The sequence below is a fragment of the Pseudochaenichthys georgianus genome, chromosome 2 (assembly GCF_902827115.2).
Source record: "Pseudochaenichthys georgianus chromosome 2, fPseGeo1.2, whole genome shotgun sequence".
In the NCBI taxonomy this organism is placed as follows: Eukaryota; Metazoa; Chordata; class Actinopteri; order Perciformes; family Channichthyidae; genus Pseudochaenichthys; species Pseudochaenichthys georgianus.
The window spans coordinates 5,230,170-5,257,493 of record NC_047504.1 but is presented as its reverse complement, the minus strand read 5'-3'; the positions used below and the strand labels follow the sequence as shown (position 1 = coordinate 5,257,493).

The 27,324-nt window shown below is 42.7% G+C and overlaps 1 protein-coding gene and 1 long non-coding RNA gene across 3 annotated transcripts; both read right to left on the bottom strand.

Annotated features, from left to right (window-relative positions):
- Nucleotides 1-1,733: 1,733 nt before the first annotated feature.
- On the bottom strand, nucleotides 1,734-20,066 carry abcb11b (ATP-binding cassette, sub-family B (MDR/TAP), member 11b). Of its 2 annotated transcripts, none has more exons than XM_034098787.2 (29): nucleotides 19,802-20,066; nucleotides 19,389-19,471; nucleotides 18,918-18,936; nucleotides 16,352-16,378; nucleotides 16,226-16,277; nucleotides 15,882-16,138; nucleotides 15,690-15,777; nucleotides 13,850-13,983; nucleotides 13,600-13,771; nucleotides 13,269-13,393; nucleotides 13,012-13,186; nucleotides 12,461-12,574; nucleotides 12,259-12,369; nucleotides 12,049-12,174; nucleotides 11,353-11,556; nucleotides 11,096-11,266; nucleotides 10,481-10,682; nucleotides 10,328-10,397; nucleotides 9,518-9,626; nucleotides 9,173-9,343; nucleotides 8,433-8,537; nucleotides 7,987-8,148; nucleotides 7,701-7,904; nucleotides 6,802-7,043; nucleotides 6,207-6,363; nucleotides 5,613-5,810; nucleotides 4,250-4,456; nucleotides 2,810-2,956; nucleotides 1,734-2,398 (listed from the first exon to the last, which is right to left on the bottom strand). In XM_034098787.2, exons 2-29 carry the CDS (start codon nucleotides 19,459-19,461, stop codon nucleotides 2,198-2,200), a joined length of 4,023 nt encoding a protein of 1,340 aa, XP_033954678.1. In that variant the 5' UTR covers nucleotides 19,462-19,471; nucleotides 19,802-20,066; the 3' UTR covers nucleotides 1,734-2,197. The 2 variants fall into 2 exon arrangements, with proteins under 2 accessions (XP_033954678.1, XP_033954682.1); XM_034098791.2 differs by having other exon boundaries at nucleotides 19,806-20,066.
- A 2,675-nt stretch (nucleotides 20,067-22,741) lies between these two features.
- On the bottom strand, nucleotides 22,742-23,837 carry LOC139435232 (uncharacterized). Its single transcript, XR_011644516.1, has 3 exons — nucleotides 23,434-23,837; nucleotides 22,986-23,046; nucleotides 22,742-22,873 (listed from the first exon to the last, which is right to left on the bottom strand). It is a non-coding gene; the product is annotated as an uncharacterized lncRNA (long non-coding RNA).
- Between the last annotated feature and the right edge of the window lie 3,487 nt (nucleotides 23,838-27,324).

Sequence of the window (27,324 nt, the reverse complement as noted above, 5' to 3'; positions counted from 1 at the left end):
TTTCATCAGCAACAACTTGTTGAGAAACATAATAAATACACAGATCTTGCTGGACGAGCAATCTGTATTTCAGACATTGGATGCGTTCCAATACCGACACTATTTGCAATAGACAAGTGCCCACTTGAGAGAAGTAAATGCAAACAGTGCCCAGGTGCTTGTTAAAACAAATGAAAGCTTACTGAGAAGTGCTTCATTAATGAGGCCATTCTATATCTCACACAAATATGGCTCAGTCGGGCTCAGACAGTCTGATGGTTTTATTTCATTCACAAACAATACAAAAACATTGAAAACTGACTTCATTTGACATTGTGGGAAATACATATTCACTTTTTTTGCTGACAGTTGGATTGAAAGATAGATAAAACCATCAGGTAATTAGCTTAGCTTAAAGACTGGAATCAGGGGGAAGAAGATGGCACTGTTCAACGTAGCATCTCTAAAAACAAAATACTGATACTATTACTTTGGATACGTGCTGTAGCCGGAACAGTGAGCTTTAAAGGTCCCATGTCATGCTTTTCCGGTTAGTACCCGTCCCCTTGTGTGTTATGAAGGTTTTTATGCATGTAAATGGTGTGCAGAGTCAAAACCCTCAAAGTACACCCATGTAGAGTAAAACTCTAAAACAGAAAATACCTCCCCAAAACGCCTCGTTGGAGATACGTCACTGTCCATTTTATTCTTCCGGGTACGCATGTCAACCGTACCCGGAACACAATGGACCAATCCGTGGAGCCGTTACGTTACGTCCGCGGAGCCGTTACGTTAAGCCCCCGCTGATTGGTCCAAATTGACCAATCCACGGACTTCCTCACACACTCAGTGCAGGCAGCTCTGCTGATCTCTCCTCCCTGGCTGCACGCTGATAACAGACAGTTGGGATCGCGGCGAAATTCTCTCTGCAGACCCATTCTCACAGCGTTTATCAACCTTTTCCTTTCTCAATATCAAGCCACACTTATTATTTTTACTTCGGCTGTGAGTTTGTGTGTGCTCAGGGTGAGTTTGGCTGTGTTTAGCTGTGTATCGCTAAACAAGGAAACAACACCTCCACGGAGCTTAGCGCGATTCCCAACGTCCCGACCAATCAGAGCACACTGTGCTCACAGGGAGGGGGGGGGGGGTGGGGTGGAGCTATTGGAGCTACAACGAGCCGTTAAAGGCAGAGAGTGAAATTCAGTGAATACACGTAGTTTACAGAGATGCTGTTTGAGAAACCAATGTGAGTTTGGAAAATTGCACAATATACATCTATTCTAGTAGACCTCAACAATGGAATTATGATCAGTGGAAATGGCCATGACATGTGACCTTTAAAGGTGCTGGTAAACAAATGATGTGTATCCCTGAGGACAGCGACTGTCTAGCTGTTTCCCCATGATTCCACTCTGTTCGATAACTAGTGGCTGAATCTAGCGTTGTGACAGCATATTTTGCAAGCTTTTTAAAACCCTTGATCATTTCAAAGATATGTTAATATATTTGTGCTGTTAATGAAGCCTAGTCTGAACTGAAAGCTAATCTTTTAATGTGTGCAAATGTATAAGGCTTCTGTCAAAGGCATGTGAGTCCTGGGTGTTAATTAAAACCGTAGCCCTTCTGATGAAAATGAATATAAATATACATTAATCCTTTATTAAGGTCCCATATGTTACATTTTGTGTATTTCCTAATGCTTGAAAGTTTTTCCTTCGTCCAAAAACTATTCATGACATGTTATATAAATAGTTAATATTTGTATCACTCTCATCAAAAGAGTAGATGTCTTTATTTCAGCAATAGTACAGTGAAGGATATCCATCAGTAGAGGTATAACTGTGTTGTGTTTGGACTTGAAATATATAAATAATATTCCAGCTAAATTAATTATTGATATAATTCATAATGCAACTCTATTAATATTGGTCATGAATCCAACTTACATATAGACACAAACCAAAGGACTGGTTTGGTGCAGTATACTGTGGGGAATTCTACAAATGTAATAGAAACAATTGCCAACATAGCAGGACAACATCGTCTTAAAATACTCCAAAATAGGGTTTGAGAATCATATAATTGCTGTACACATAACAGAATCCCATCCCAAAAATAAATACTTCCTTCCTTCCTTACATGTTCCCTGTCGGTCATAACCCTCCTCCTAACATTTGTTTCTCTTTAGCCGATTGGCGACCGTTTCCCTGAGCAGTTAGCTGATTGGTGCTCCCGTGGTAACCAGCTTGTAGTAGGCTCCCTTCAGGGCCATGAGCTGGTCGTGCGCCCCCTTCTCGATCACGTAGCCCCGGGACATGACGGCGATGATGTCAGAGTTCTGGATGGTGGAGAGGCGATGTGCGATGACGATGCAGGTCCGACCTTCTCTGGCTTTGTCCAGCGCCTCTTGCACTGTCTGTCACGAAAACACAAACACGAGGCAGACTTCAGGCTCCCTGAGAGGCAGCAGACACCCTCCGTTCCCCCACACAGCAGAACCTCGCAATTATAGCAATTTCACAATCATGCGTTGATTACTATCATTAAACTGTTCCAGAGTATCAGCGTGCTGCAGAGGCCTCTTTGCTCCCCAGCATGCAGCAGCCATTTGAGCTAGAAAAGAAACGGAGCAGCCCCACAGACATCTTAACCGGAGGGCTGCTGTGCACTGTGAGCTGCTGGTGATAATAATAGAGAGAATGGATGTTAATGATAATAATAATTAAGTGTGTGCCCTGTGTGTTCTCTGAGCCTGAAGACTATCAAGCAGCTGCACTGTTTGGATTGCACACATCGATCGTGGTGCTCAGGGTGTAATGAAGCATACCTTCTCGCTCTCCGTATCCAGGGCAGAGGTGGCCTCGTCCAGCAGCAGGATCTTCGGGTCCCGTATGATCGCCCGGGCGATGGCGATGCGCTGCTTCTGACCGCGAGACAGCTGAGATCCCTGGGCTCCGACGTTTGTCTGGTATTTCTGAGGCCGGATGGAATAATATGTTGAGTCATATCCCCCGTCTAATTGGTCTTTCTATTATTATTTTCCTATGCAAGTTCATACACAATCTACAATTTGATAATGACTTGGATTCAGTGAACAAAACATTTCTGTGAATATGATAGGAATATGGCCTCTCAAATTGTCTAGCTTCCCCTAGGCTATGGCCTTTATGAAAGGAGCATTTTATAACGTACACTCAGACTTCATCACCTTTCCCTGTCACCTTGAACTGTTCACACTAAACATCCCGAGGCTGGTTGTAGCATGCCTAAAGGCCAAGTGAAGAAACTCGACACTCACTTCAACACCTAAAATACTCGACAAACAAGATCCTCACAAAATAATCTAATGGAACTTTATGAGGAACATTTACTTATGTTTAAAAAAAGAAAAAGGATCATAAGGGGATTTACCATTAAAACTCCTAAGTAATTGTGTGGTCCTTAAACACTTCACTACCATACGGCAATACTCTGAAGACAATCCACTACAAATGTATTACATTTACAAAAATCAGAACTGTATCTGATTGAAGAACACTTAGCAACGTCGCCCAGATCAGAACTGAATGTACCCGTTTCCATGTGAGTTGTTCCTGGATCACAAATGCCTGCAGTGTGAGCCTGTGACCTGCTTACAATCAGTCAGCTGCTGCTGCTAATGAGCCTGTTGCATTTTGGGAAAATACAATAATGAAAACCTTTGTAACCAAGCTCCCTGGTTAATCGCGAGTGCAGTCATAATGACAACTAATTGTTCCATGTTTGCACAAATGACTTTCTGCAGTCTTGATGAACTTGAAATATCCGAGCTGTCGTTGAATTATCCGTCAAACAAGAAAAAAATGAATTATTTTAAATACATTTCTAGAAAACCTATATTTTAACTCCTTCAAAATGTCACAGCCACAGCATTAAAACATCCTGTAACCCATAGACACATCTGGAGACAGACGTAACTAAGCCAACATAACATTCATTTTGCAGATCAAGTTCTGCTTCGTGACAATAGCTTAAGAGGAATCTATTAGCTGAAACATGTAGTGGCATTAAGGAGGACACTTGCTGCTCATTCACACATCACCCACACATGTCCCTCCTCAGCACCAGAGTATTTAAATACCAGCCTCTCTCACACCGCCATGTGCCACTTCATCTGTTCTGATCGTGAGCTGTGCATGTGTGCCAACCTGTTCCCTGAACACAGACAGATACACTTCATGTTACCCTCCCATGGTCCAAACATTCCCGCACACAATGCCCACAGTACCTCAGGAAGCCCCATGACGAAGCTGTGGAGCTGGGCTTTCTTGGAGGCAGAGATGACCTCGTTCATGCTGATTTCCCGCGAGTTGTCGCCGTACTTGATGTTCTCTTCGATGCTGCAGTCGAACAGGATGGGCTCCTGGGACACGATGCCAATCTTAGAGCGCAGGAAGGGCACGCTGACACCCGTCGAGTCATGGCCGTCTATCAGCTGCGGGAAGCCATTGATTTTACCATGAGGAGAAAGCAATTTAATAACGAAAAGCTGGAAATACAATCCATTTAATGAGCCATCATTACACCATCTCTCCTGTGATTGCTCTACTCTCTACCTAGAGGTGATGATGACCTCCTCAAACATCAGGGCCCACGTTTCCAAACCTCTTCCAACTAAATGAAGCCAGTTGAATCTTGGCAGGGATCCGTACTAGCACAAAGACAAACCTCCATATTTTTGTTATTTTAACCAGCACAAAGTCAGGATACAAGATCAAATGAATAGAAGTCAGATATACTTCCCTGAATGTTAAGCAATCCTTCTTTGACATTGAAACATGTCAGATCTTTACCTCCCAGCGACACTCAACTAAACCTCATGAGTGTAAATAATTGAAAGCAGACTATACATGACTTATTAATCTCACAATGAGAGATCTGACATTTTGATAAAGGTCAGCATCTGCTGTGACAATATAATGTGTCAGACCTTTTGTTTGTACTTTCCATGTTGAAAATGCTAAGTATTCCCCAGTATCCTGTGCAGGGCCTCTTGGGGCAGAAGAAGTTAACACGCAACACTGACACTATTATCTCCTTATAAAGCTAATGTAGCTAATGTAGCTATTGTGGCTAATATAGCTAATGTGGCTAATATAGCTAATGTGGCTAATATAGCTAATGTGGCAGTTGTCTATTTACCCATTCAGAAGATGTGTTGCAACATTAGCATTCATTTAGGGTTCTGTTTGAATTAACTTGACAAATTGAAGTCCAATATCCACTCCCTTTTAGCTGGAATGTTGCTCAGTATCAGTTGGGAAATCTAATGAAAAGTCAACTCATCAATGTCATTATAGAAAAGTCAATATAATTTGCATGCCTCCTGATGCAACTTAAAAAAATTAACTACCCTTTACATATGTATGTATTTAATTGATTAATTAAATAATATTGTATCTGGATGAGTTGGAGCTCATTTGAATGACTATTGGCTTGTTAAATTAGGAAAATTAACCAGATATTATAGGCTGAAGAATAAATGTAGTGGTGTAATGTTCTAAATGTTGTGAAGTAGGAGTATTAAGTAGCATACAGTATCTCAGATTGTCCACTGACAGTATATACAGTATGCCTCGCCGTGCCCTCACCACTCGGCCGTGGTCCGGGTCGTAGAACCTCTCCAGCAGCTGGACGCTGGTGCTCTTCCCACAGCCGCTGCTGCCCACGAAGGCCAGCGTCTGGCCCTGCTTCACCGACACATTCAGCCCATTCAGGACCTGGATGTCCGGCCTGGTGGGGTAGGTGAAATTACAGTCAATGAACTCAATGTTCCCCTGGAAGTTATCCTGAAAACACAGCGGAGGGGGGAGAGAGCAAAGGTTAGGGTAGGGTTCTCTGTGTGTTAGGGTGCCATCTCCTGTTCGCAAAAGGCAGATAACACTCCCAATGTATTGAAATGAATTGAATTATTAAAAATGTTTATTCAATATTCCTAACAAGTACTGGTACTGGAATTTTGAGGAAACCTTTTTTTCTTTATATATATTATATGTGATAAAAGGACCTACAATCCATACTTGTCTTTTCACACATTTTTAATGACTGATGTAAACTGAATAGGTAAAGCAATAAAAGAATAATAAATTAGACTTTTCATCACAGAAGAGCAATCATTCCTTTATGAACTCAGCGTGCAGTGTGTCAGAACAGCACATACACGTAGCATAACATATGCCCCATACCCATTTATCTCCCTTATCGCTGTACACGCTGATCTGAGGCACGCGGTCCAGCAGCTGGAAGAAACGAGCCGCTGAGATCTTGGCCTTGGCGTATTCCGGTGTGTAAGACGAGGCTCGACCGAGGGCTGTGCCACTGGTGACGATGGCTGAGATGACCCTGACCAAGAAACCAACACAACGTAAGTTATCAATTCATATTTGTGTCCATCCACAAGATCGTTCTCCTGGAACAATGGATATTTTTTCAGCACGCCTTAGCGTATTTCTGTAAGAAAATGTGTTCCCAACTGGGCACATTGAGAACAACTCCACTATCAATGTATCATTTAAACACTTTGAGAAATATGAAGTGTCCATGCTGTGCACATTACGATCTCACACTCTTGAACATACCAAAGGAAAATCAACTCCCTAACGTGGAGAATGGAACCATACAAGAAGCGTGTGAAGAGTTCTGTCCTCTCCAAGTACTCTACTTATTCTTAATAAAGGAATGTTTCAGTAATAGCTATTTCTGTATTTACATTTTGTAGTTGCCTCTTCATAGTCGTTTTTGTAAATCCCAGTGAATGCCAGGGAAGCTTTCTCCTCTCACCTGAACACCAAGCTGAAATGGAGCCCCTCCTGTCGCACCAAGTAACCTCCGAACCTGTAGGAGGCGGAGTTGGTTAGGAACACGACGCACTGTGAGAAGCCGTAGCAGGCTCCGTACACCTTGGCTTTCTTCAGGGCCGCCTCGTACGGAGCGTGTAGCTGCGCCGCGTACAGCTCCACAAAAGTCCTCTCTTTCCCTAGGCCGGCGATGGTGCGGATGTTGTTCAATGCCTCGCCGGAAATCTGCACATTTAGAACTGGGATTGAATAGTATGCAAAAAAACAGGCATCGAGAAGCTGTTCCTAATTCTTATATGTTTTTAGTGTGTGAAGGGGATATAGATAACACATTAACACCTATCCTTATCTACATACTATTTAATGCTGACACAAACCCATTTCCCCGATAGGGATCATTAAACTTTAATCTAATCCACTTTATTCGGATGCTTTGATTTTACTGCATCGATATGAGAAGGTATAAAAGAAGTTCACAGCAAATTGATGTTGCCTTTAATTGTGAACTTCCTTGCTCTGGCTTTATTTTGCTTACGGTTTTACCCGCTGTGTTGTGTGTACCATGAGAGCATTTTAAACCTGGGAGGCCACAGTAGATATTCAGTCTGACAGTGCTAGCTCCCTCCAAGCCTAACCTGCCCATTTCAAGGATCTGACCTCATCTGCTGGGATGTAGATCTACTCCTACACCGTGAGCATAGAATAGACATTGTTGTTAAGCTGCCTCTTATCTGCTGCCAGTAGCTGCTGTGACTCCACCTGAAAGCCTATCAGGAATATTAAGATGATGCCTTCGACAAGTCCATAAATATCAGAATCCTGGACGCTGATGAATTCCCAAAAGACGAGTGAAAATAGCTTTGTCGCAGTCTGAAGTCTGACCTGTCCGGCGATCTCCATCGCCTGCTTGTCCTGCTTGGCGAACACCGTTAGCATCCTAGCCTGGAATGCCCCTGACAGGGCGATGAAGGGCAGGAAGCACAGGATGAGCATCGTGAGCTTCCAGCTGAAGTAGAAGGACATGAGGATGGCCACGCCAATGTTCGTCAGAGAGTTCACGATCATGCCGATCTGCGCGCCTGTGGCCTTCGAGGAGAAGTGGAAAAGAAGCATCATTTTACCGTACAATGTCTTTTCTAAATCCATTTATACCGGGTCTTTAACTCACTCCTTGAACTTCAGAGGCATCAGTGGCGAGGCGCGTGGTCAGAGCTCCGGGGCTGTTCTTGTGATCATCAAACCAACCCACCTCTTGGCCCAGCATGGCTTGGAAGCCCAGGCGACGTAGCCTGCGGGTCAGCAGCTCTCCAGACTTGGAGAAAGCATAGGCCTGGACACGCACAAACACACAAACAGGAAGATATGAAATCACCGAACTATGATCTTCAGCATAATGTCATATTACATATCTGCCATCCCTCTAATCCATGGGTGTGATGGATCAATCGTGGACTCTGCGGGGAGTAGGACAACCTTTTTAAGCCAGATAAGGTATTCATTTGACACAATACAACAGATCTTTTGTGACTTTCCCTCAACCTTGAACACGCTGGGGGTGAAAGCAGTGGGAGCACCAAAGGAAATCAGTCTTTCAGAAGCAGACTGCTACTCTACCTGCAGGATCTGGGTGAAGAAAGAGACCACGCCGACCATGACAAAGAACACACAGATACCATCGATCTCCTTCCTCTGAGCCACAGTATCCGTCAGGGAGAATGTCTGCACACACACACACACACACACACACACACACACACACACACACACACACACACACACACACACACACACACACACACACACACACACACACACACACACACACACACACACACACACACACACACACACACACACACCACACACACACACACACACACACACACACACACACACACACACACACACACACACACACACACACACACACACACACACACACACACACACACACACACACACACACAGACACATGAGTACAAAGACATGTTAGACAAAGACACTTTTTGTTGTTGTAGAAAAAGGTTCAGTGTAAAGGCCAGTTGCACTCGTTTTAGACAGGTTCCAAACTAAATCAGTTAAATGAAGTCATCATTGCAAGTTGAATTACAACTTTTAGACCCTAATTATTTAAATAAGGTTTATAAAAGTGTGTGTAGGCTACTGGGTGGTTGAGTTAGCTGATTTACAGACATCTCTTTCCCAATGTAAGTGAATGGGAATAGGAGTGGGAGTATTTTAGGCGGAAATGACCTGACGGAAATACACAGAACGAGGCAGATCTGGTGTCCTGTCACTACATTTCTGGGGAATTGGCTTGATTTTTGTATTTTAGAAATCCTGAAACAACTTACCGCCAGGATTTGACTGAACAGGAGAGAGTACACCGGGTTCACTCCTCCGTTTATGGCAGCCCCAAAGGATCCAAAAAGCATGTAAGGCCACTCGGGTGCGTTGTACTTCAGGATCCTGGCGACAGGAGCAGGCTCCACAAATTCCTCCTCCTCCTCTTCTGCGATGTCCTCCTGAGCACACACACATCAGCAGGCAGCCAAATAAATAAACTGTGTGTACTATTCTGAGGGTAGATACAGACAAAGAGCAAATAGCAGAAACATTTCAAACAACGAGTGTTGACCTGCTCGAACCACCCACATGTAAAATTGGATGCAAACACTCCTACACACACACACACACACCTTGGATTTGTCAGCGTAGGCTCTGGGGCCAAGCTCTCCAGCGATTGAAACAGAAGACTCTGGGATCAGATTGGACAGCTGCGATCGAGAACGCTGGCGGATAGAGGCTCTGTACAAAGCAACAATACCTATCTTCAGCCATCTTTTCTATGCACATGAATATTCACAGGGATACATTACTGCTTGTTGTTCTGCTTTCTCTAAATACCGGGTGCTCATAACTCTGCTGTGGTAAGTGGCTAGTGGTCATGATAATAGCTAAATGCTGCAATTGTCCAAGGAAGAGGATAAGAGGTGTCAGTTTCTGCCATGACAAACCTCATTTCCCGCCTTAAGTGACTAGTGTAATAATCCTATTTAGATGCACAGTCACGACCATGGAAGTGGATATTACAGTGTAGGGCAGGGGTGTAAAACTCAAGGCCCGGGGGCCAAATCCGGCCCGCGACTTCACTTCATGCGGCCCCACAAGAGCTGGCAAAGAATATAATAATATATTGTTTATTATACGGTTACATGGCGATTTACGGAAGCAGGTTGCCCATAAACTACATGTCCCACAATGCATCTCAGACTTGCAATTATTTGCCCTAGACTTCTGCTTTCAGTCGTAGTTAATTATGAAGTTATTACCCTATCCGATAATAATCCAATGCAGAGGCAATCATGTAAAATAATACATTATTTTAAATATTTATATAGTCTTAAAGTTACAACCGGCCCTTTGAGTCCAACCATAATGCTCATGTGGCCCGCGATGAAATTGAGTTTGACCCCCATGGTGTAGGGCATGATGGGAATGAATAATACCTCAAGCTGGCCCGGTAGCTGCCTGCTCTGGACAGATGCAGCTTCTCTGGTACTTCATCCTCGACAACCACTAATGTAAGAGATCCAACAAAGGGTGATCACAATCAGGAGATCCTTTTTGGTTGTTTATTTTAAATATCTTTCTGGACCTACTTTGTCGAGCCTTCTCATTCAGAGCCTTGTCCCCTTGGCTCTGCAGGGTGACCAGAGTGAAGTAGATCCCCTTCCTCTCCAGCAGCTCGTTGTGTTTGCCACTCTCCACAGCCCGGCCGTGCTCAAAGCCCACGATCACATCAGCGTTCTTTATGGTGGACAGCCGGTGAGCGATGGTGATGGTGGTGCGACCCGTACGTACCTGAGATCAAATCCAACATATTTCAATCTGTGTAATAGTCCAGATTTTTCCCGGAGATAATCTGATTGTGATAAAGAGTAGGACCTCTACCTTTTAACCCCAAAAATGGTCAATTATTATTGTTCGAAATGTGGCTGTATTTTGTTATGCAAAATGACCTCGTCTATCCATTCCTGTATTTTGAAGGACGTTCACAATGTGGTCGGTTTACACATGGTTTGTGCTTTGATAAGCTCAATTATATGAAGTTTTTTTCAACTGTGCCTTGTAAGTCTGACAATGCTACAGCAGTGCTAAATCAGTAAATGGTGTTATTGGCTCATATCTTTGGAACATTCTCTAAGAAGTATAAACCTTAATTTCATTCAAACCAGAGATGAAACCTGAAGCTAATCGAGTAGAACTTGACTTACTTTATCCAAAGCTTCTTGAACCGTAGCCTCGCTCTCGTTGTCGAGGGCAGAGGTTGCCATGTCCAGCAGCAGGATCCGAGGCTTCCTGACCAGAGCTCGAGCGATGGCAATACGCTGCTTCTGACCGCCGCTCATCTGACCTCCACCCGCCCCGACCAAGGTGTCAAATTTCTACCAGATTGTAAAAAGTGAAACTTGTCAGGCGGACATTTAAAAAACTTGTTAGTGAAAGTATTTGTATGAGATCATGTGAGAACCTGTGGCAGGTCCATGATGAAGTTGTATGCGTTGGCCTGTTTGGCAGCACCGATGACGTCCTCCATGGGGATGTCGGGCCGGCCGTAGCGTATGTTCTCTGCGATGGTAGTGGCGAACAGCACGGGCTCCTGCTCCACGATGCCTATCAGCGAGCGCAGCCATTGGATGTTCAGCCCTCTAATGTCATGCCCGTCCAGGGTCACCTGAGGTGGAGGGCACAGAGAGCTGATATTGCTAAAAAGTGATGGATGGCGTTATTAAAGCTGCTATAATGTGTTTTTTGCCACAATGCTACTCCCAAATGAAGGTCTAAGCATAACCTTCGTGGTGCTGTAAATGGCTTTTTACTCCTCTAAAATCTGTAAGGAGTACGGTGTGCAAAGACCTTTTCTAGTAAAAGTGAAAAATGAGGCTGTTAGGATCCATTGGCTGAATAATGGAACAGATTATCATGTTCTTCTATTACCCTCAGGGGGTGGTTATTTTTGAATGGACTAGAATAACACTTAAAAGGAAGGAGCTACGGGGTATGTGTGTGTGTGTGTGTGTGTGTGTGTGTGTGTGTGTGTGTGTGTGTGTGTGTGTGTGTGTGTGTGTGTGTGTGTGTGTGTGTGTGTGTGTGTGTGTGTGTGTGTGTGTGTGTGTGTGTGTGTGTGTGTGTGTGTGTGTGACATTAGTACAGCTGTCAAACCCACCATGCCCTCTTTCGGGTCGTAGAAGCGCTGGATGAGCTGAATAGCCGTGCTTTTACCGGCTCCACTCGGACCCACAAAGGCTGTGGTCTCCGCCGACTTCACGGCAACACTGAGCTGGTCCAGGATCTGCGCACAGATCACACGATCACAGAAAATGTATTTTTTCTAAAAACCTAATTCTACCCTCAGTTATATGATAATGAGGAATACCTTGACATCCGGTCTGGAGGGGTAGTTGAAGGTCACATTGTGAAACTCAATATCTCCTTTCACCTTTTCCAGCTTATAGCCAGCCTCAGAGAGACAATCAATCTGCGGCTCCTGTCAGCGACACATACAAAAGAGAAGTGACTTCCCTGTGAAAATACCTTGTCATTATATCTTGCACAATTTTAACAACAAGCTTTCTCACTCTCTCAATAGTCTCAAAGATGATGGTGGCAGCTCCACGTCCTGAAGCAAAAGCCTCCAGGCACGGGGAGGTCTGTCCCAGATTCAGGGCTGCTATCAGAACACCAAAGAACACCTGGAAGAAAGGTCAGCACATTAAAGCTCAACTAAATGAAAACTGTAGAATGTTGTATGCAATTGTTTTTTCTGAGGTTGTGTCCATGGAAAAGCAAAGAAGAAACCCAAACATTAAAAGCAAAAAAAATGCTTTCATTAAAGGACCATAATCAGCATATTAGTTCATAAACATTATATATAACTTTCATTTCTCAACTTAATAATCATTTGCTACCTTTCAAATCTAATTAGGAGTTACTTGAACTGACCTTTGATTTAGTGCATTTAATTGTAACTTATACCCAAATGAAAATCTGAATTCTGTTAATGGCCGAGTAAGATTTTCCCATACACGTACATTTTTACATGTAAACATTTTAATTAATAAAGAAATATCTTAAAAACAATGAAATGGTGATTTCCCCAGTGCTGCTCTGTGAGTTCTGGTTGTGATACCTGCAGTAGTGTTCCTGGTGTGTATTCTTCGGTGTCCAACACGAGGCTGGAGCCATACCAAAAGGCCAGCCCATAGCACAGAAATACGATCAGCCACATGTATCCAGTGAAGAACCCCATGATCAGACCCTTCCTGATGCCCCAGCGCTGCGCTGAGATCAGGTTCCTGTCGTACCTGTACAGCAGGAGAGATCACTTCAGCTGCATGTATAGATTTATAGGACAAAGTCAATTAACTTTCATCTGGAAAATCTTACCTCTGCACCTCCTTTGCCTCCCCACCAAAAGCAGCCACAGTCCTGATGGAGGTGAGGACCTCGTCTGCTACAGCTCCAGCTTTAGCGTAGGCCTGAAGCTCCATCCCCGTTAGCTTAGCTACAAACTAAAGGAACGCATAGTTAATGGAGGAGAGGAAATTAGTGAGTCAAGTCAATTAAATGAAACGAGTAAAGACGGTTCTAGTCCACAACTCAAGTCAATGGAAGGGAAGCTGGGTCGTCAAGTCAAGAGAAGTCAAGTCGACAAATAAAGACCAAGTCCATTCATTAGGTCAAGTCGCCAAGTCAATTTCAACAAGTCAGATCTTACCAGGGCCATGAGACCTGCTCCAACACCGATCAGTGGGCTCGCTGCCACAATAACTAGCGTTAACTTCCATCCCTTCACAAAGCCAACGCAGAAGCCACACACAAAGGTGGTGAAGCGCTGAAGGAAGATGGCGACTTGATCCGCAATGGCATCGTTGATCTTGTTGATGTCACTGTATGAGATATACAACGGGTCAAAAAAAACAAAAACCTCCATGAGATAGAAATCATGCCGTCACTGTCCCACTCACTCGGACATGCGGGTGTTGAGCTCCCCCACAGAGGTGCAGTCGAACCAGCCGATCTCCATCCTCATCACCTGTCTGAAGTACAGGTTCCTGATGAGCTGGATCTGCTTGGCAGCCGACCTCACCCACAGGGAGATCTATTGGAAAGAAAAGACAAACGATAGATTGTGAAAAACAGCAGGAACACAGGAAGGTATAAGAACTCTGACCTCTTTTTTGACGGTTAAAGGGGAATTCTACATACTGTACAACTCGGCCTAAAGAACAGTCCTCTGTGGCTCTAAAGGAGCTCAAGTCGGACAGAATAACTCTGATGATGTGATAATGATGGCTCCAGGGCTTATGATTGGAAGCTACATTTCGGAAAAAGTCTGCATTTCATGTGGATTTGAACAAATGTGGGCATGCTGGGTCAAATGTGGACAAGCTTCTATGGAGTTGCATTATGGGAAATGTAGTATCTAGCCTTTCTAACCCATACTAGGGACTAAAATCAGGATATTTCCAACCATCCTCAATGTAAACCTAGTATTTGTAAGTAAAATGAGTCCCTATACTGCAAAAATATATAAACCAATTATGTTGCAAATGTATTATCTTTTCAATTTACACACGGCATCTATTGCACGTCTGTCCGTCCTGGGAGAGGGATCCCTCCTCTGTTGCTCTCCCTGAGGTTTCTCCCATGTTCCCTTTAAACTGGGTTTTCTTTGGAAGTTTTTCCTTATACGATGTGAGGGTCTAAGGACAGAGGGTGTCGTATTGTCATACTGATATTCTGTACACACTGTGAAGACCACTGAGACAAATGTAACATTTGTGATATTGGGCTATATAAATAAACATTGATTGATTGATTGATTGATATATGCTAAGAATTCTTGTTCTCCAGTCTGTCTGGTTATACGGTGTGACCGTCTGTGTTGAATGCAGCACTGAGATCCAATCTACTAAGACATTTCTGAAAACAATTGTGATTGTTCCTTAATGAGGTGTTTGGATTGTTTGGATGGTGTCCTGTTCGGGGTTCCCAACAAAACCCCGGACAGGCTCCAGTATGTCCAAAACTGTGCAGCTCGGGTCCTCACACACACAAAGCCGTGGCAGCACATCACACCCACCCTCATCCACCTCCACTGGTTGCCGGTCAAGTTCCGCATAACTTATAAAGTCCTCCTCCTGACCTACAAGTCCCTCCATGCCCTTACCCCCCAGTACCTATCGGACATCCTCCACCCACATGCCCCACCCCGGAACCTGCGGTCTTCAGACTCTGGCCTGCTCACCACCCCCCGCACCAAACTGAGAACCTTCGGGGACAGAGCCTTCAGTGTGGCAGCCCCCACCCTCTGGAACGCTCTCCCTGCGGAGATTCGCAACATCCCCACACTGGACGCCTTCAAAGGACCCTCAAGTCCCATCTGTTCATCAAGGCTTTCGGCCCTTAAATCGATCTGTTGTTTTGTCTGTCTGACCTTTGTTTTGTTTTGTTTTGTTTGTGCTTGCCCTATTCCGGTAAAGCGACCTTGGGTCCCTTGAAAGGCGCTATAGAAATATCAGTTATTATTATTATTATTATTATTATTAAGAAAGGCATAATGACTGAAGGGACTTTGGGAAACATCTTCAGAGAATGGTTTTCTGCTGAAATGCCAAGCAATTTGAAGAGAAAAGCTTGTAGGCATATCATCAAGGCAGCATGGAGCTTTTCAGAGGCTTTACAGTTGATGGGATCAAGCTGTGCCATGCTGACTGAGCTTGTTTTTAAGTGCAAGGGTGACACAGACTAATCTCATTTTAGATTTGTCTCCTTGTATGAAAACAATGACAGTTTGAGACCAACCTGAAAGTATCCCAGCACGAACACCGCTGCTCCAATTCCAACGTAGTACAAGGCAAAATTGGTCATCTCATATTCAATGTTGAGAATCCTGAAAGAATGAAGTGAATCGTATATGAAGACAACAGATGATATACTTAACGATGGATCTTAACATGTTATTATCACATTGCTGGCTATTTCCAACCGACTTACCCACATGGGATTGTTTTATTGTCCATTATAGTCCATTCTGACTGGTTCATGCCAGTGTGGTTCTTCCACTGGATGGTGTTGTTCACACACTCCTTCCTCTCGTCTTTCAGCTCGTTCAGCTCAATGTCGTATTCTATGAAGGTGTCGGTGAGCAGGCCGAACACCAGCAGCATGAGGGGCTGCGCCGAGCCGTGCAGCACCGCGCAGACGCCCCCCATCACCATCATCAGCACCTCGTTGCAGCTGGCGTAACGGAACTGGGCAGGAAGGTGAGCACAACACTGGCATCAGCTCCATGGAGACGGATTACAACGTATTCAAACGCTAAAGAAAGAGTATTTTACCAGCTGAAAGAAGCCGACCCGTATCGCCGGTTGCTCCTCCTTTCCATCATCCCTGTTGGAGTAAAAGAATAGGTTTTATTATACAAGGTGAATGTTTCCAAGGCCTCTATTGCTATCTTTACTCACTTCTCAGCCTTGGGAGTTGTGTTGTTCCTGCAAAGTAGAACACAGAACATACATTTAGCAGCTTAAAGGGGCCCTATGTCAGGTTCATATCAGCATGTAGTGTCTCCACTGGGACATGTCTCCATGCTTTAATGTTCGAAACGCGCTTTATTTTTCTCATACTGCCTGTATCACCTCTTTTCACCCTCTGTCTGAAACCAGAGCCCAGTCTGCTCTGATGGATTAATCCAGGATGATAGATGGACAACTGTTTCTCCTTTCTAGGTGAATTGATCATGAGTTAACCATGGTGGATTCGCTGTTACCTCCGTCACACTTCCTGAAGTTCACTGACACGTTTTAGATCCTCAATGTTTCCATCAAGCCTCTGCATACACGCGCCGGCTGTCAGTACGAATCAGAGGAGATTCTAAGACGTTACTGATGTTTTTAAGGCGCAGAAAGCCCCGAGCTACTTCAATGACCTTTTGTCTTTTCAGAAAGCAGAAAGCAGCATTACATCCTTAGGCAAGGCCCTTTTTGTTTTGTGTTTGTTTTCCACGTGCCAGGTTCAATACTAAAGGTGAGTGCGCTTTCTCTTCCAGGAACGGAATGCCTGAGGAGATAAGGCCGGCACAATCAGTCTCGTGTCTTTGATCCCTTCTTATATAGACTGGCTTATATGTCAATCACTTCCGATGGATTGCCACATCACTGAGAGTTCTTCTTTTTAGCACATACTCTAAGTTTAATGTGTTTAGTTGTCCCTGTTAACCTCACATTACTTTTTATTTTATTTTCTTGTATAGAACGCACATTTTAAACTTAGGCTGCGGCCACACGAGGACGAAAACGGCTAAACGCATAGGATTAACGCAAACGCAATCGCAAACAAGCTTCCGTCCACACGCAATAGTTATCCGGATAGTGTCTGCCCACACGAGACCGCTCCGTTTAGCTCCAACCGCTGGAGAAGCTGCAGTACATATGCCGAGCCTGCACGTGGCGCTGTAACTTCCTCCACAAAAGCAGCGAAGAAGCATGGTTGTCATGGTTGCCCTTCTGTTTACTCTCCACGGTGGGGGCCGAGGGAACCGTGCAGTTTTTCACCAGTCAACGTGTATTAAAGTTTAAATCTTCCGGACAAAATTATAAAAGTGCCGGTCAAAGGTCTTCTTTGTTATTTATTGAGCTTTAAAACAAATGAATAACGACTATATAATATAATAATAAAATACACGGAGCCTCTCTTTTTCCTCCCTCTCTTCAGACAGCGTCAGTGTCTGTCTCATGCAGCAGCTGATCCAGTAATGAGTGACCCGGCCGACAGTAAAAATAAACATATTTATAACTAGTTTAGGGAGTTTGAGAGGTAATTCAAATAGCTAAGGGCGATGATCTGACTTGAAGTGTGTGTTTTGCTGCAGCGGGAGGAGCTGCAGGTGAGCTGCAGGTGAGCAGAGCTGCGTGTCTCCGTCCTGTCAGATTAGACTTCACTCGCGAGAGAAAGATAAATAATCTGAATTCAGGGTGCAGTTTACTTTGACGCGGGGGTGAGCAGCAGAGGTGGGGAGAGGCGGGGCTATTGCCTCATCATTATTGCTGTAGATGTTGCACAAACAACTGTAGCATGGTCAATAGCGTCCGGAGCACGATCGCAACTCTGCGATCCGCCATTGTTGTTGTTGTTGGTGGCGAAACATTTCAGCACTGGCGCGGGGTAAGCGGAGGTGAGCAGAAGAGGCGGGGCTATTGCGCAATCACTATCAGTGATCTGAAAATGTTCGGATAGGGCGTACACACGGAGCCGTTTGACCCCCCAGAGAGTTGCGTATGCCTTTCTATCCACCTTGGGACCCGTTATCGTTTCCTCAGTCGTTTAGTGCCATATTCGGTCGTCCTCGTGTGGCCGAACGGTCTATATGACACTAAACAGTAACGCAAACGACCGTTTTCGTCCTCGTGTGGCCGCAGCCTTAGTTTTTGAAAAGTGCCATTCAAATCTAAACTACTAATAGTTAAACTTATATTATTATTTGTTTGCCGACCCTTGCCTAAAGTACGCTTTCCCATTCTCCTGCTTCCTTTATATGGTTTGTTTATCTCTGAGTCCTCCCTGTTCCTTAAATGTGTTTTCCATTGTGTTCAGTGGCCCTGAAAGCACAAGTCTCTGCAAATAAAGAACACAAAATAAACTCTAAATAGTCTTTAATTATACATCACCTAATCTGATCTTCGGTTTTATTTTTTCCCGAAATGATAAATCACATATTAATCACCTGATTGATACATGATGATGAAAATGTCCTATCTTGCATTCAGTCATGATGTCGAATGCAAAGAATGCATTATTTACAACTGTGTTTGGACCCTAATTATTATTCTGTAATGATGCAGCAGTGCTGTTGACGACTCACTTCGACACGAGTGCACGAGGTCATTGACCTCCAGAGAGATGTGTGTTTTCTAGGTACCACGTTTATTGTGAAGAGCGTGACAAAAGTATACATCAAACATTAGGATTATTACTTTTATTCAATCATTTATAAATCATAAGAAATCCTAAAATAGTCCAAAGAATACATACGCATAGGAGCCAGCTGGTTCTGAAACAAAAGAATAAAATAAGCATTTATAAAAAAATGGTATCTGTAGATGTATCTCGTATCCATCATTCTTTATTCATATAAAATACGGATTTATTGTATTGGTTTTGGGGCATTTCTACGGTGGACGACATGCAATTGCATTAAAACGGCCCAACAAAATGTCCATCAGGAGAACAAGCTGCAGTTTCTATGGCAATATAAAAATGGTGCCAAAACACATGCAAATGAAGACACATCTTCACCTACTCATCGAAACATACACAGCGTTTACTAAAAACGCTGCAAGAAGCTCAAAACAGACGAAAGGTGATGCTCACTTATTTATTTGCATTGTTTTTGAAAGTGCAGCGCTTTTCTCCTAGTGGATGTGTTTCAGGCCGCTGCAGCGCGTTTACATCTGTCGGCCACCGTTCATTTGCGTTCCATGAAGCATCTCCCTGTCATCTTACCTTCTTCTTCATAGCTGTTGTTCTCCTGTCCCAGTTTTTTAATGCTGTGCAATTTCACTGATCCAGACGGCATGACGGCTCATCTAGAAAGAGCAAATCCGAGGAGCCCAAAAACGGAATAATTTGATTTTAAGCAGACATCCGCTTTCAAGGGGAAAAGAAAACTAGTTTCTAACAGCTTTATATTGTGGATAATGAATGACCATGTAATGTTTTCATTTTCATTTATTTGTAGTCTATTTTCTGGCACGCGAGTAAAAGAAAGTCAAGGTAATCTTAACTTTCTTTTACTCGCGTTCCGAAAACATTTACAAAGTTAATTAATTTCATTTGAACATTAGAAGCAAACTACTTTAGTCCTGGTAGCATGTTTTGATTTTAACTGCTTTCACAAATAAGAAAAATAGACTCACCTACACGTTTCCTTTTGATGAGAAATCTATGTTTGTTATCCTTGATCGAAGCTAATCATGAGCTCTAACAAAAGGAGTCAAATCAAGTCGCGGCCTTCCTTCACTTTAGTCCAGACATCCAGTTGTTTGTCCTCCGGCTAGTTGTTGTCGCTTGTCACAACACACTGAGTCTTGGATGGGACTCACATGCTCTTATTGGACAGAGCTGGCAGCGGCTCAGGGTCAGAGTGTTTGGTTTGAGGGTAAGTGTCCTGTCGGTTCATGCTGCTCAAAAGGCTGATGACCCCGCTGTGCAAATATTTTACCTGCAGAGGCCCTGCACTGTTTCTGCATCCTCTGAACGTGACTGATGGACTCACACAGGGGAGGGCTTTAAGGGGGGAGCCAATGGATATCACTGTTACACATAAAACCAAGTTATCTGCTGCTTCAGGTGCAAATACGACAATTAGGCCCCATGCCAATTTGCATACATTTATAGAACAGGACACGAGGCCATGTTCAAAATTCTTGGTTAATTTGTGTGACATCTCTCAATCAATCAAAAAATGCTGTCAACATCCGGTAAGTAAATACATGTTTGCTATGTTTTAAGTAATAACTTGTGATATAAATCAGATTATGAACAATATACAAAGCACTTTCAGAATATGGATAGAAATAAAACTAAAAGTGTGGTGTATGTACGAGCTACTGAAGTAGAGATTCTGTTAGGGCTGAGAAATGTGCAAACCCGAGGAACCTCTGCAGCTGCTTCATGGTTGATGGAACCGGCCAGTCCCGAACTGCTTTCACTTTAGCTGGGTCAGGTTTTAACTGCCCCTTTTCAACGATGAAACCCAGAAATTGAACAGATGACACATGAAATTCACATTTCTCAGCCTTAACAAACAGTCTGTTCTTGAGGAGTCACTGGAGCACACATTTGACATGAAAAACATGATCATCTAAAGACTTTGAAAAAATCAGGATATCATCTAGATAAACAAAGACAAAGTGGTTTAGCATGTCCTGGAAGACAGCTGGAGCGTTTGTTAACCCAAAAGGCATGACTAAATACTCAAAATGGCCCCGCTGAGTATTAAATGTAGTATGCATTTCTAAGGTCAAGTTTAGTAAAGACAACAGCGTCATGCAATGGGCTGAAAGCAGAGTCAATGAGCGGGAGAGGATACTTGTTTTTGACGGTAATGTCATTTAGACCGTTGAAGTCAATACAAGGGTGCAGGGACTTGTCTTTTTTGTCCACAAAGAAAAAACCCGCTCCCACAGGTGAGGAAGAAGGACGAATGATGCCAGTGGACAAGGATTCCCCAATATACTTCTCCATGGCCTCTTTCTCCGGCCTGGAGAGGTTGTACAGTTTTTTTGTGGGTAAGGGCGCACCAGGGAGCAGCTCAATAGCGCAGTCATAGGGCCTATGTGGTGGCAGAGAGAGGGCACGATCCTTGCTAAACAATGTGAGTGGCAGTGATTACTCCAACCAGTAATGGAAACAGTTGCCCAATCTATCTGGGGATTATGAACCTTTAGCCAGGGTAAACCGAGGACAACAGGTGACAGCGGAGAGGAGATAACAAAAAGTTCTACAGTCTCTTGATGATTACCGGATATGGTCAGCGTAATGGGAGCTGTGCGGTGCGTGACCTCAGCTAATATGCCCCTTTCACACCAGCGCTTTTTCAGCTCCGGCTCGGAGCTGGAGGCTGAAAAGCGCCGGTTTTTCCTGTTCACACCGCAGCGGCGCCGGCTCTTAGCTCCGGAATCGGGTTCACTTCCAGCTCCAAAAAAGTGTCGGTCTAGAACAGGGGTGCCCAACCAATCGATCGCGGGGAGATTCCCAGTCGATCGCGAGATGTGTCTAAAAATAGAACAACAATATTCAGTTGTATCGTTAATGTCCTATAACATAATCTTCCTGTGCCAGAATAATGCACTTGAACGCATCAAAGCTTTGTGATTGGCCGGCGTGTCCCCATGTGTCGGGGCGTGGCTTGTGGGCAGTGGGCACCAGAGCTATTTAATAGAAGAGTTACGACACCGGAAGTCCAAAAACGGTTATCGTCACGTGGTTCATGTAGACGAGGATCGTTCCCCGGAAGTTCATGGCGGGCAATGTGAATGCATTGATAACAGGAGATAGAACTACGATTTTTGGTAATTATTAGTGAATAAAGGTTTTGATTTGCAATATTTATACAACAAATCGATATGTGTATGTATTTACATCAATATGTTTTCAAAAATAAAATCGAATTTGCTAATATTAAGTGGTAATATTAGGATTAGTGTGAACAACTAGTTTACATGTTAGGCTATCAGTGCCTTGGTTAAAGAGCCTGTTGCTGTTTATGTATAGCTTTGAATTCTTTCAAACCAATATTATCTTCTTAAACTTGTATGGTAGTCAGGAGGATCACTTTCTAATGTTTATTGATACATTTAGAGGGAGGGGATCTAAAGTAATGCTTTAAAATTCAGATTGGATTCATTTCTACCATTTTCTTAAATTCATGGTAGTTTCAGTAATCCCCATGGTAACTGAGGACACAAGTTATCTAAATGACTAATGTCATCTTTATGGCTTTCAGAAAGGACAGGTGACCGACAGGATATGATGATGATGATGTTAAATGTGTTGCTTTAGGAACATCCATTGCAAATACATGGAATTCAATAAACATAGAAGAGCATATCATGCAGTTTGTCGGTGCCTTTTCCTCCGTGTTGTCCTGGTTTGCTGTGCTGCCTCCTAGTCGCCACCATGGTTTGCTGTGCTGCCTGGGGATGCTCCAATCGCTCAGAGAAAGGAGTACGAATGTACGGCTTTCCCCACTGACACAGAGCGGAGCAATTTCACGACCAACAGCAACAAAATATGTGATTTATATACAAACACTGCATTTGCACTTTTTCACAAAACGAAAACCACACCATTGGGAGAGCTTAATGTGTTGTTTAATACAAAAAAACAGGGAAAGGCTTGAAAAACACAGAGTTGAGACTCAGGGTGCGGGTGAGGGTCTCAGTGCAGGTATTCAGGCTCCATTGAACCCCCCTCTGGTTCTTGTGCTGAGAGAGGGAGTAACAGACAGGAGAAAGGGTTATACACACCTATATAGCACACCTATTGCCTTGGGGAGATAACGTGTTTACTTATATAAAACAGTAGTATTAAACGTACCTTGTATTTTCACTCTCACTTAAGTCCCTCTCCCTTTGCCATCAATCCAGAATCAGCTGGGCTGCAACATTATACAGACAGGTAATAATCAACAGAATCACAAGGACACAATATGGCTCTGCTAAAAACACTCACTCTTACACACACCAAAGTTATATTTATCTAATATTTAACTCCCTCCACCCCCGCATACAATCCCGTTTAGAAGCCCCTCTTCTCTAATTCAACATGTTGGACGAAATGACAGAGAGAACGGAATTTACAATTAAAAGGCTGTTCAACGTGTGTTGCTAACTTGCTTCGGTATGCTAGCTTAATCTGTTATCTGTAAACGTTCCCTAAATCTACTAATTTAGGGATAATCCACTGACATCCTTTAATACACATGTTCATTTGAATCAGATGTACTGATAATATCCGCAATATACATCTTTAAACTTCTTCTTACCTTTAAAAGTCCGTCACGAACGGTCTATTATGCAGCAACTCCACAGCTCTGCCAGCCTTGGCGCTAACTTCCGGGGAACGATTGAGAGGCTACACGATCCGCCATTGCTGTAAAAAAGTGGTCCATTGGAGTGAATGGAGATGTCGTAACTCTTCTATTAAATGGCTCTGGTGGGCACTAGTTCGCTGACGTTGTCCGTGTCAACAGGAGTGACAGTCCGCACACACACAACACCGCAAAAAAGCCCCAAATATATCATTTTCACTCCGAGTGGGAGGATGATTATTTTTGTATCTATTCCAATTCAAAGTCCATCTGTCTCATCTACAATGCGAGCGTGGCTTTATCGAAGAAGGGTCATTTAGGAGCGGCATTTCAAAACAGTGCACAAACGCTACGAGACGGAATTCCCTCCTCATTCTGCCCAACGCTCCAAAAGGGGAGGGGCCTGAGAGGACAGCTAAATGCACCGCAGTCCATTTTCACCAGGCCCAACAACAAGAGCAAGGCTGCTCCAGAGCATCTTATCGTGTCAGTCACGTTCTTGCGAAACACATGAAGTCTTTCAAAGACGGCGAAGTTGTGAAAGAAGCATTCCTGGAGGCTGCGACGCACTTTTGGGGGACAGTAAAAATAACAGTAGGTTTTTGATACAATAAAAACTCAAGTTAGATACCGTTATTAATCAGCTGTAAGTTTTAGTTTGTTTGAACTTATTCATTATAATTATTGTACAAAATGGTATAAGAATGCAAACATTAAGATCTGTTCTGTTTAAATTGATTATAGTCTATTATCAATTCAGGTTAAGAAGCTAGTGTTGCTTGCATCCTATTTTAAAGGCATTTATTTTTATACTCTACTAAAATGCAACAAAAAAAAGGGTTTGATTCTATTAATTTAGTCTTTTTTATTGCACTTTGGCAGCAGATTCCTGTGTAGCTTCAGATCTGAGTCGTCTTATTAGTAAGCCTAATTTATACTTTTGTAGCAACACTATTTTTATATAATGGCAAAGAAAGGGTTCAGAGTATTTTCTTTTTTCCTGTGTCATATGTGGCAGCACTGTTCAATGCTTCTTGAAAACATTACCCACTGTAGTATGTGACGTGTGAATAAACTCCAACTCTGTATCAACAACACTGTTGTGTAACTTCAGTTAAATACTTGTATGTGTGTAGATTAGAAAGAGGTAAGATAAAGGATCTGCAGTATTTTATGAAGTATTAATCGTACGAAGGTCAGTTTTATACAAGTAGAAGTGTGTATTTACCAAGCGGCAAACTCTGGGGAAGAGCCGGGAAGCCAATACGGAAGTGCCACACACTGCAGTTCATATATTGGCCGATAGGCGATGGCTGCAGAAAGGAGCAATTTCCATAGACCCCCATGTTAAAATGCCCATTTTTACAGCAGAAAAAAACATGTTTCTACCCCTGGCTCCATACATTTTATTATCGATATAGTTAGATTCCACCTTCATGATTATGGATCTGTGAGTGAATTGTTTTCTAACGCGACCCTTTTATTTATATTAGGTCTTAAAGTTTGTGCATCAATTAGGGCGTGGTCACATTGAGTGACGGCTCTGTCAAGTGCCTGCCGCTGTTAGCTTCTTGTCTCTGCTAGCAGCTCCGTGAAGCTAGCTACAGGGACTCTGCCTGCTCAGCTCATCCAGGAAACACAACTTGTAGCCGGCCGTGGTTGTTTGTTCTTCATGCTTATATATCGGACTATTGTGACTCGCTCTGCGGTTAAAACAGACGGTGCATGAATGCGGTAAGTAAAATTCGAGTCCTTTATTTAAGTGTTAATGATTTTAATCAGCTACGTAATGAATGGTAAGGCTTTGGTTAGCATGTAAGCTAGTGGTAGCTACATCGGTGCTAACGATTGTAATCGTAGCCTCCAAGTTAAAATCATAGACTGTATATATAAAGGTTAAAACGAAATAGACAAGTGTTAAGTGGGATAATACTGTTGAACAAACGGCTTCTGTTTGAGGTTGATAAAATAAGGTTACATCCTTGTAATTTAGAGATATTTTATTATGTAGGTAGAACTGTATGCATCTAAGGTTAATTTAAATTGGCTATGCTCAAGTATGTAGACAAGCTAATGTCGTGTATGTGAAATCAACCTCACAATAAGATGTGTGTATATTACAATTATTAATGTCATATTTCAAGATGATTACTTAGATATTACAATATGGTTGATTGAGCTGGAGTTCATTATCGAGCTTACACGTTAACGTCATAGTCATCTGAAGAACGAACCCAAACCTTATTGTTTTTATTAATTGCATTACCAAATGGGTATCAAATAAACAGTAAGCATTGGTAACACAACTTCCAAAGTTACAGTAAAATAAAAAGGACCCTGACTCGGACAATACACTATCCAACATGTTCAACAGAAGAGAATCAGTCATATTGTTTGTACACATGGTACTTTACATATATATGCAGACAGGCTGGACCAGAGAGTGAGAGAGAGAACTGGACTCCTCACAGTAGTGAACTTCAGCTCAGGTACAAAGACTCTTTTGTCATACTGTACAAAGAATCAAGAAAGATATTGGTTTAAATGAATGAAGTATTGACTTGAATACACTGATATACATTCCAATACACAATACTAAATACCAGATCACCTACACATCAGTTAAGTTGAGGGTTTATTCCATGCAAAAAGTTACATTTTAGATATTTAGCAATATGACTTTGTCAGCTTTCTAATTTAATGTATTGAAGGCAAAGATATTTAACACAGTGAGAACTGCTACTATTTATCTCTCAATATTGTCTGTAAAAACGTGGTAAAAGTTATTCTTTCAGTGAGACAACAGAGCAAGCTTCTACAGTTGCACTACGTTTTGTAACAGTTAAATATTATTTTGATAATAACATATATTTCAATGTTGATGAACTTCATACTGTTCATTCATAATCTGATTGCTCACTGTTAAAAAAACCATTACAATTACAAAATAATTATATCTACAGCCCCTAAACACACAAACACAACGCTTTCATAAATAACACACTTGTTCTGCAATAATATGTTTTATGTTTCCTGTCATTTTTGTTAGGAAAGGACATGCCTGAAAGACACGACATTTTCTCCTTCTCTGAGGGTCAAGAAGAACATCCAAGAGGAACATTAAAAGCTGATGTTATGAGACACTCCATCAGCTGATTATTTCTATTTGCCTCACTTTATGAGCTTTACATTGCTTGTGCCTTGTACCGCAGAGTTTGCAACATCACAAATAAATGGGGCCAATCTTCAGTCAGATGTGAATGTGTAATCTAACATTTTCAGTAAGAATAATGGACGAAAGGAGTGCAAATACAAATACAATTTATTGAAATGTGAACCAAAAGTTAATCAAATGTTTTAAATAAAAAGCACATATGGACAGAAGGTGTAAACCTATTACATCATTTATAAGTAAACACATTTAGTCAAATAACGTGACAGACTAGGCCTGTGCAGTTGGTATGAGCTGTGCCCAGCATGGGCTCCTCTATCAGCCCTGGTCCTCCTCACTGAGGAAAGACCCTCAGTCCTCTCCAAACCAACAGACAGGACGTCCATCACACGGAGGTTTCTCCCTGAAGTCTCTGCAGCTCTCTGGACACCATGCTGTCTCAATCCGTCCACACTGAATATGAGAGGGGGAAAATGAAAATAATAAATGCTTTAGACAATAAGAAACATAAAGTTGACTGTTGAGTTGCTCAGTTTTTTTAGATTGTCAATACTATTACTGTATAACTAATATATCAGGTTAAGAGGCACATTCAAATAAAGATTGGTCTTTAAATACATGTTGTCTTTTGAATTGTTTGTCTAAAGTCATGGATCTAGAACTGGTACTTAGTT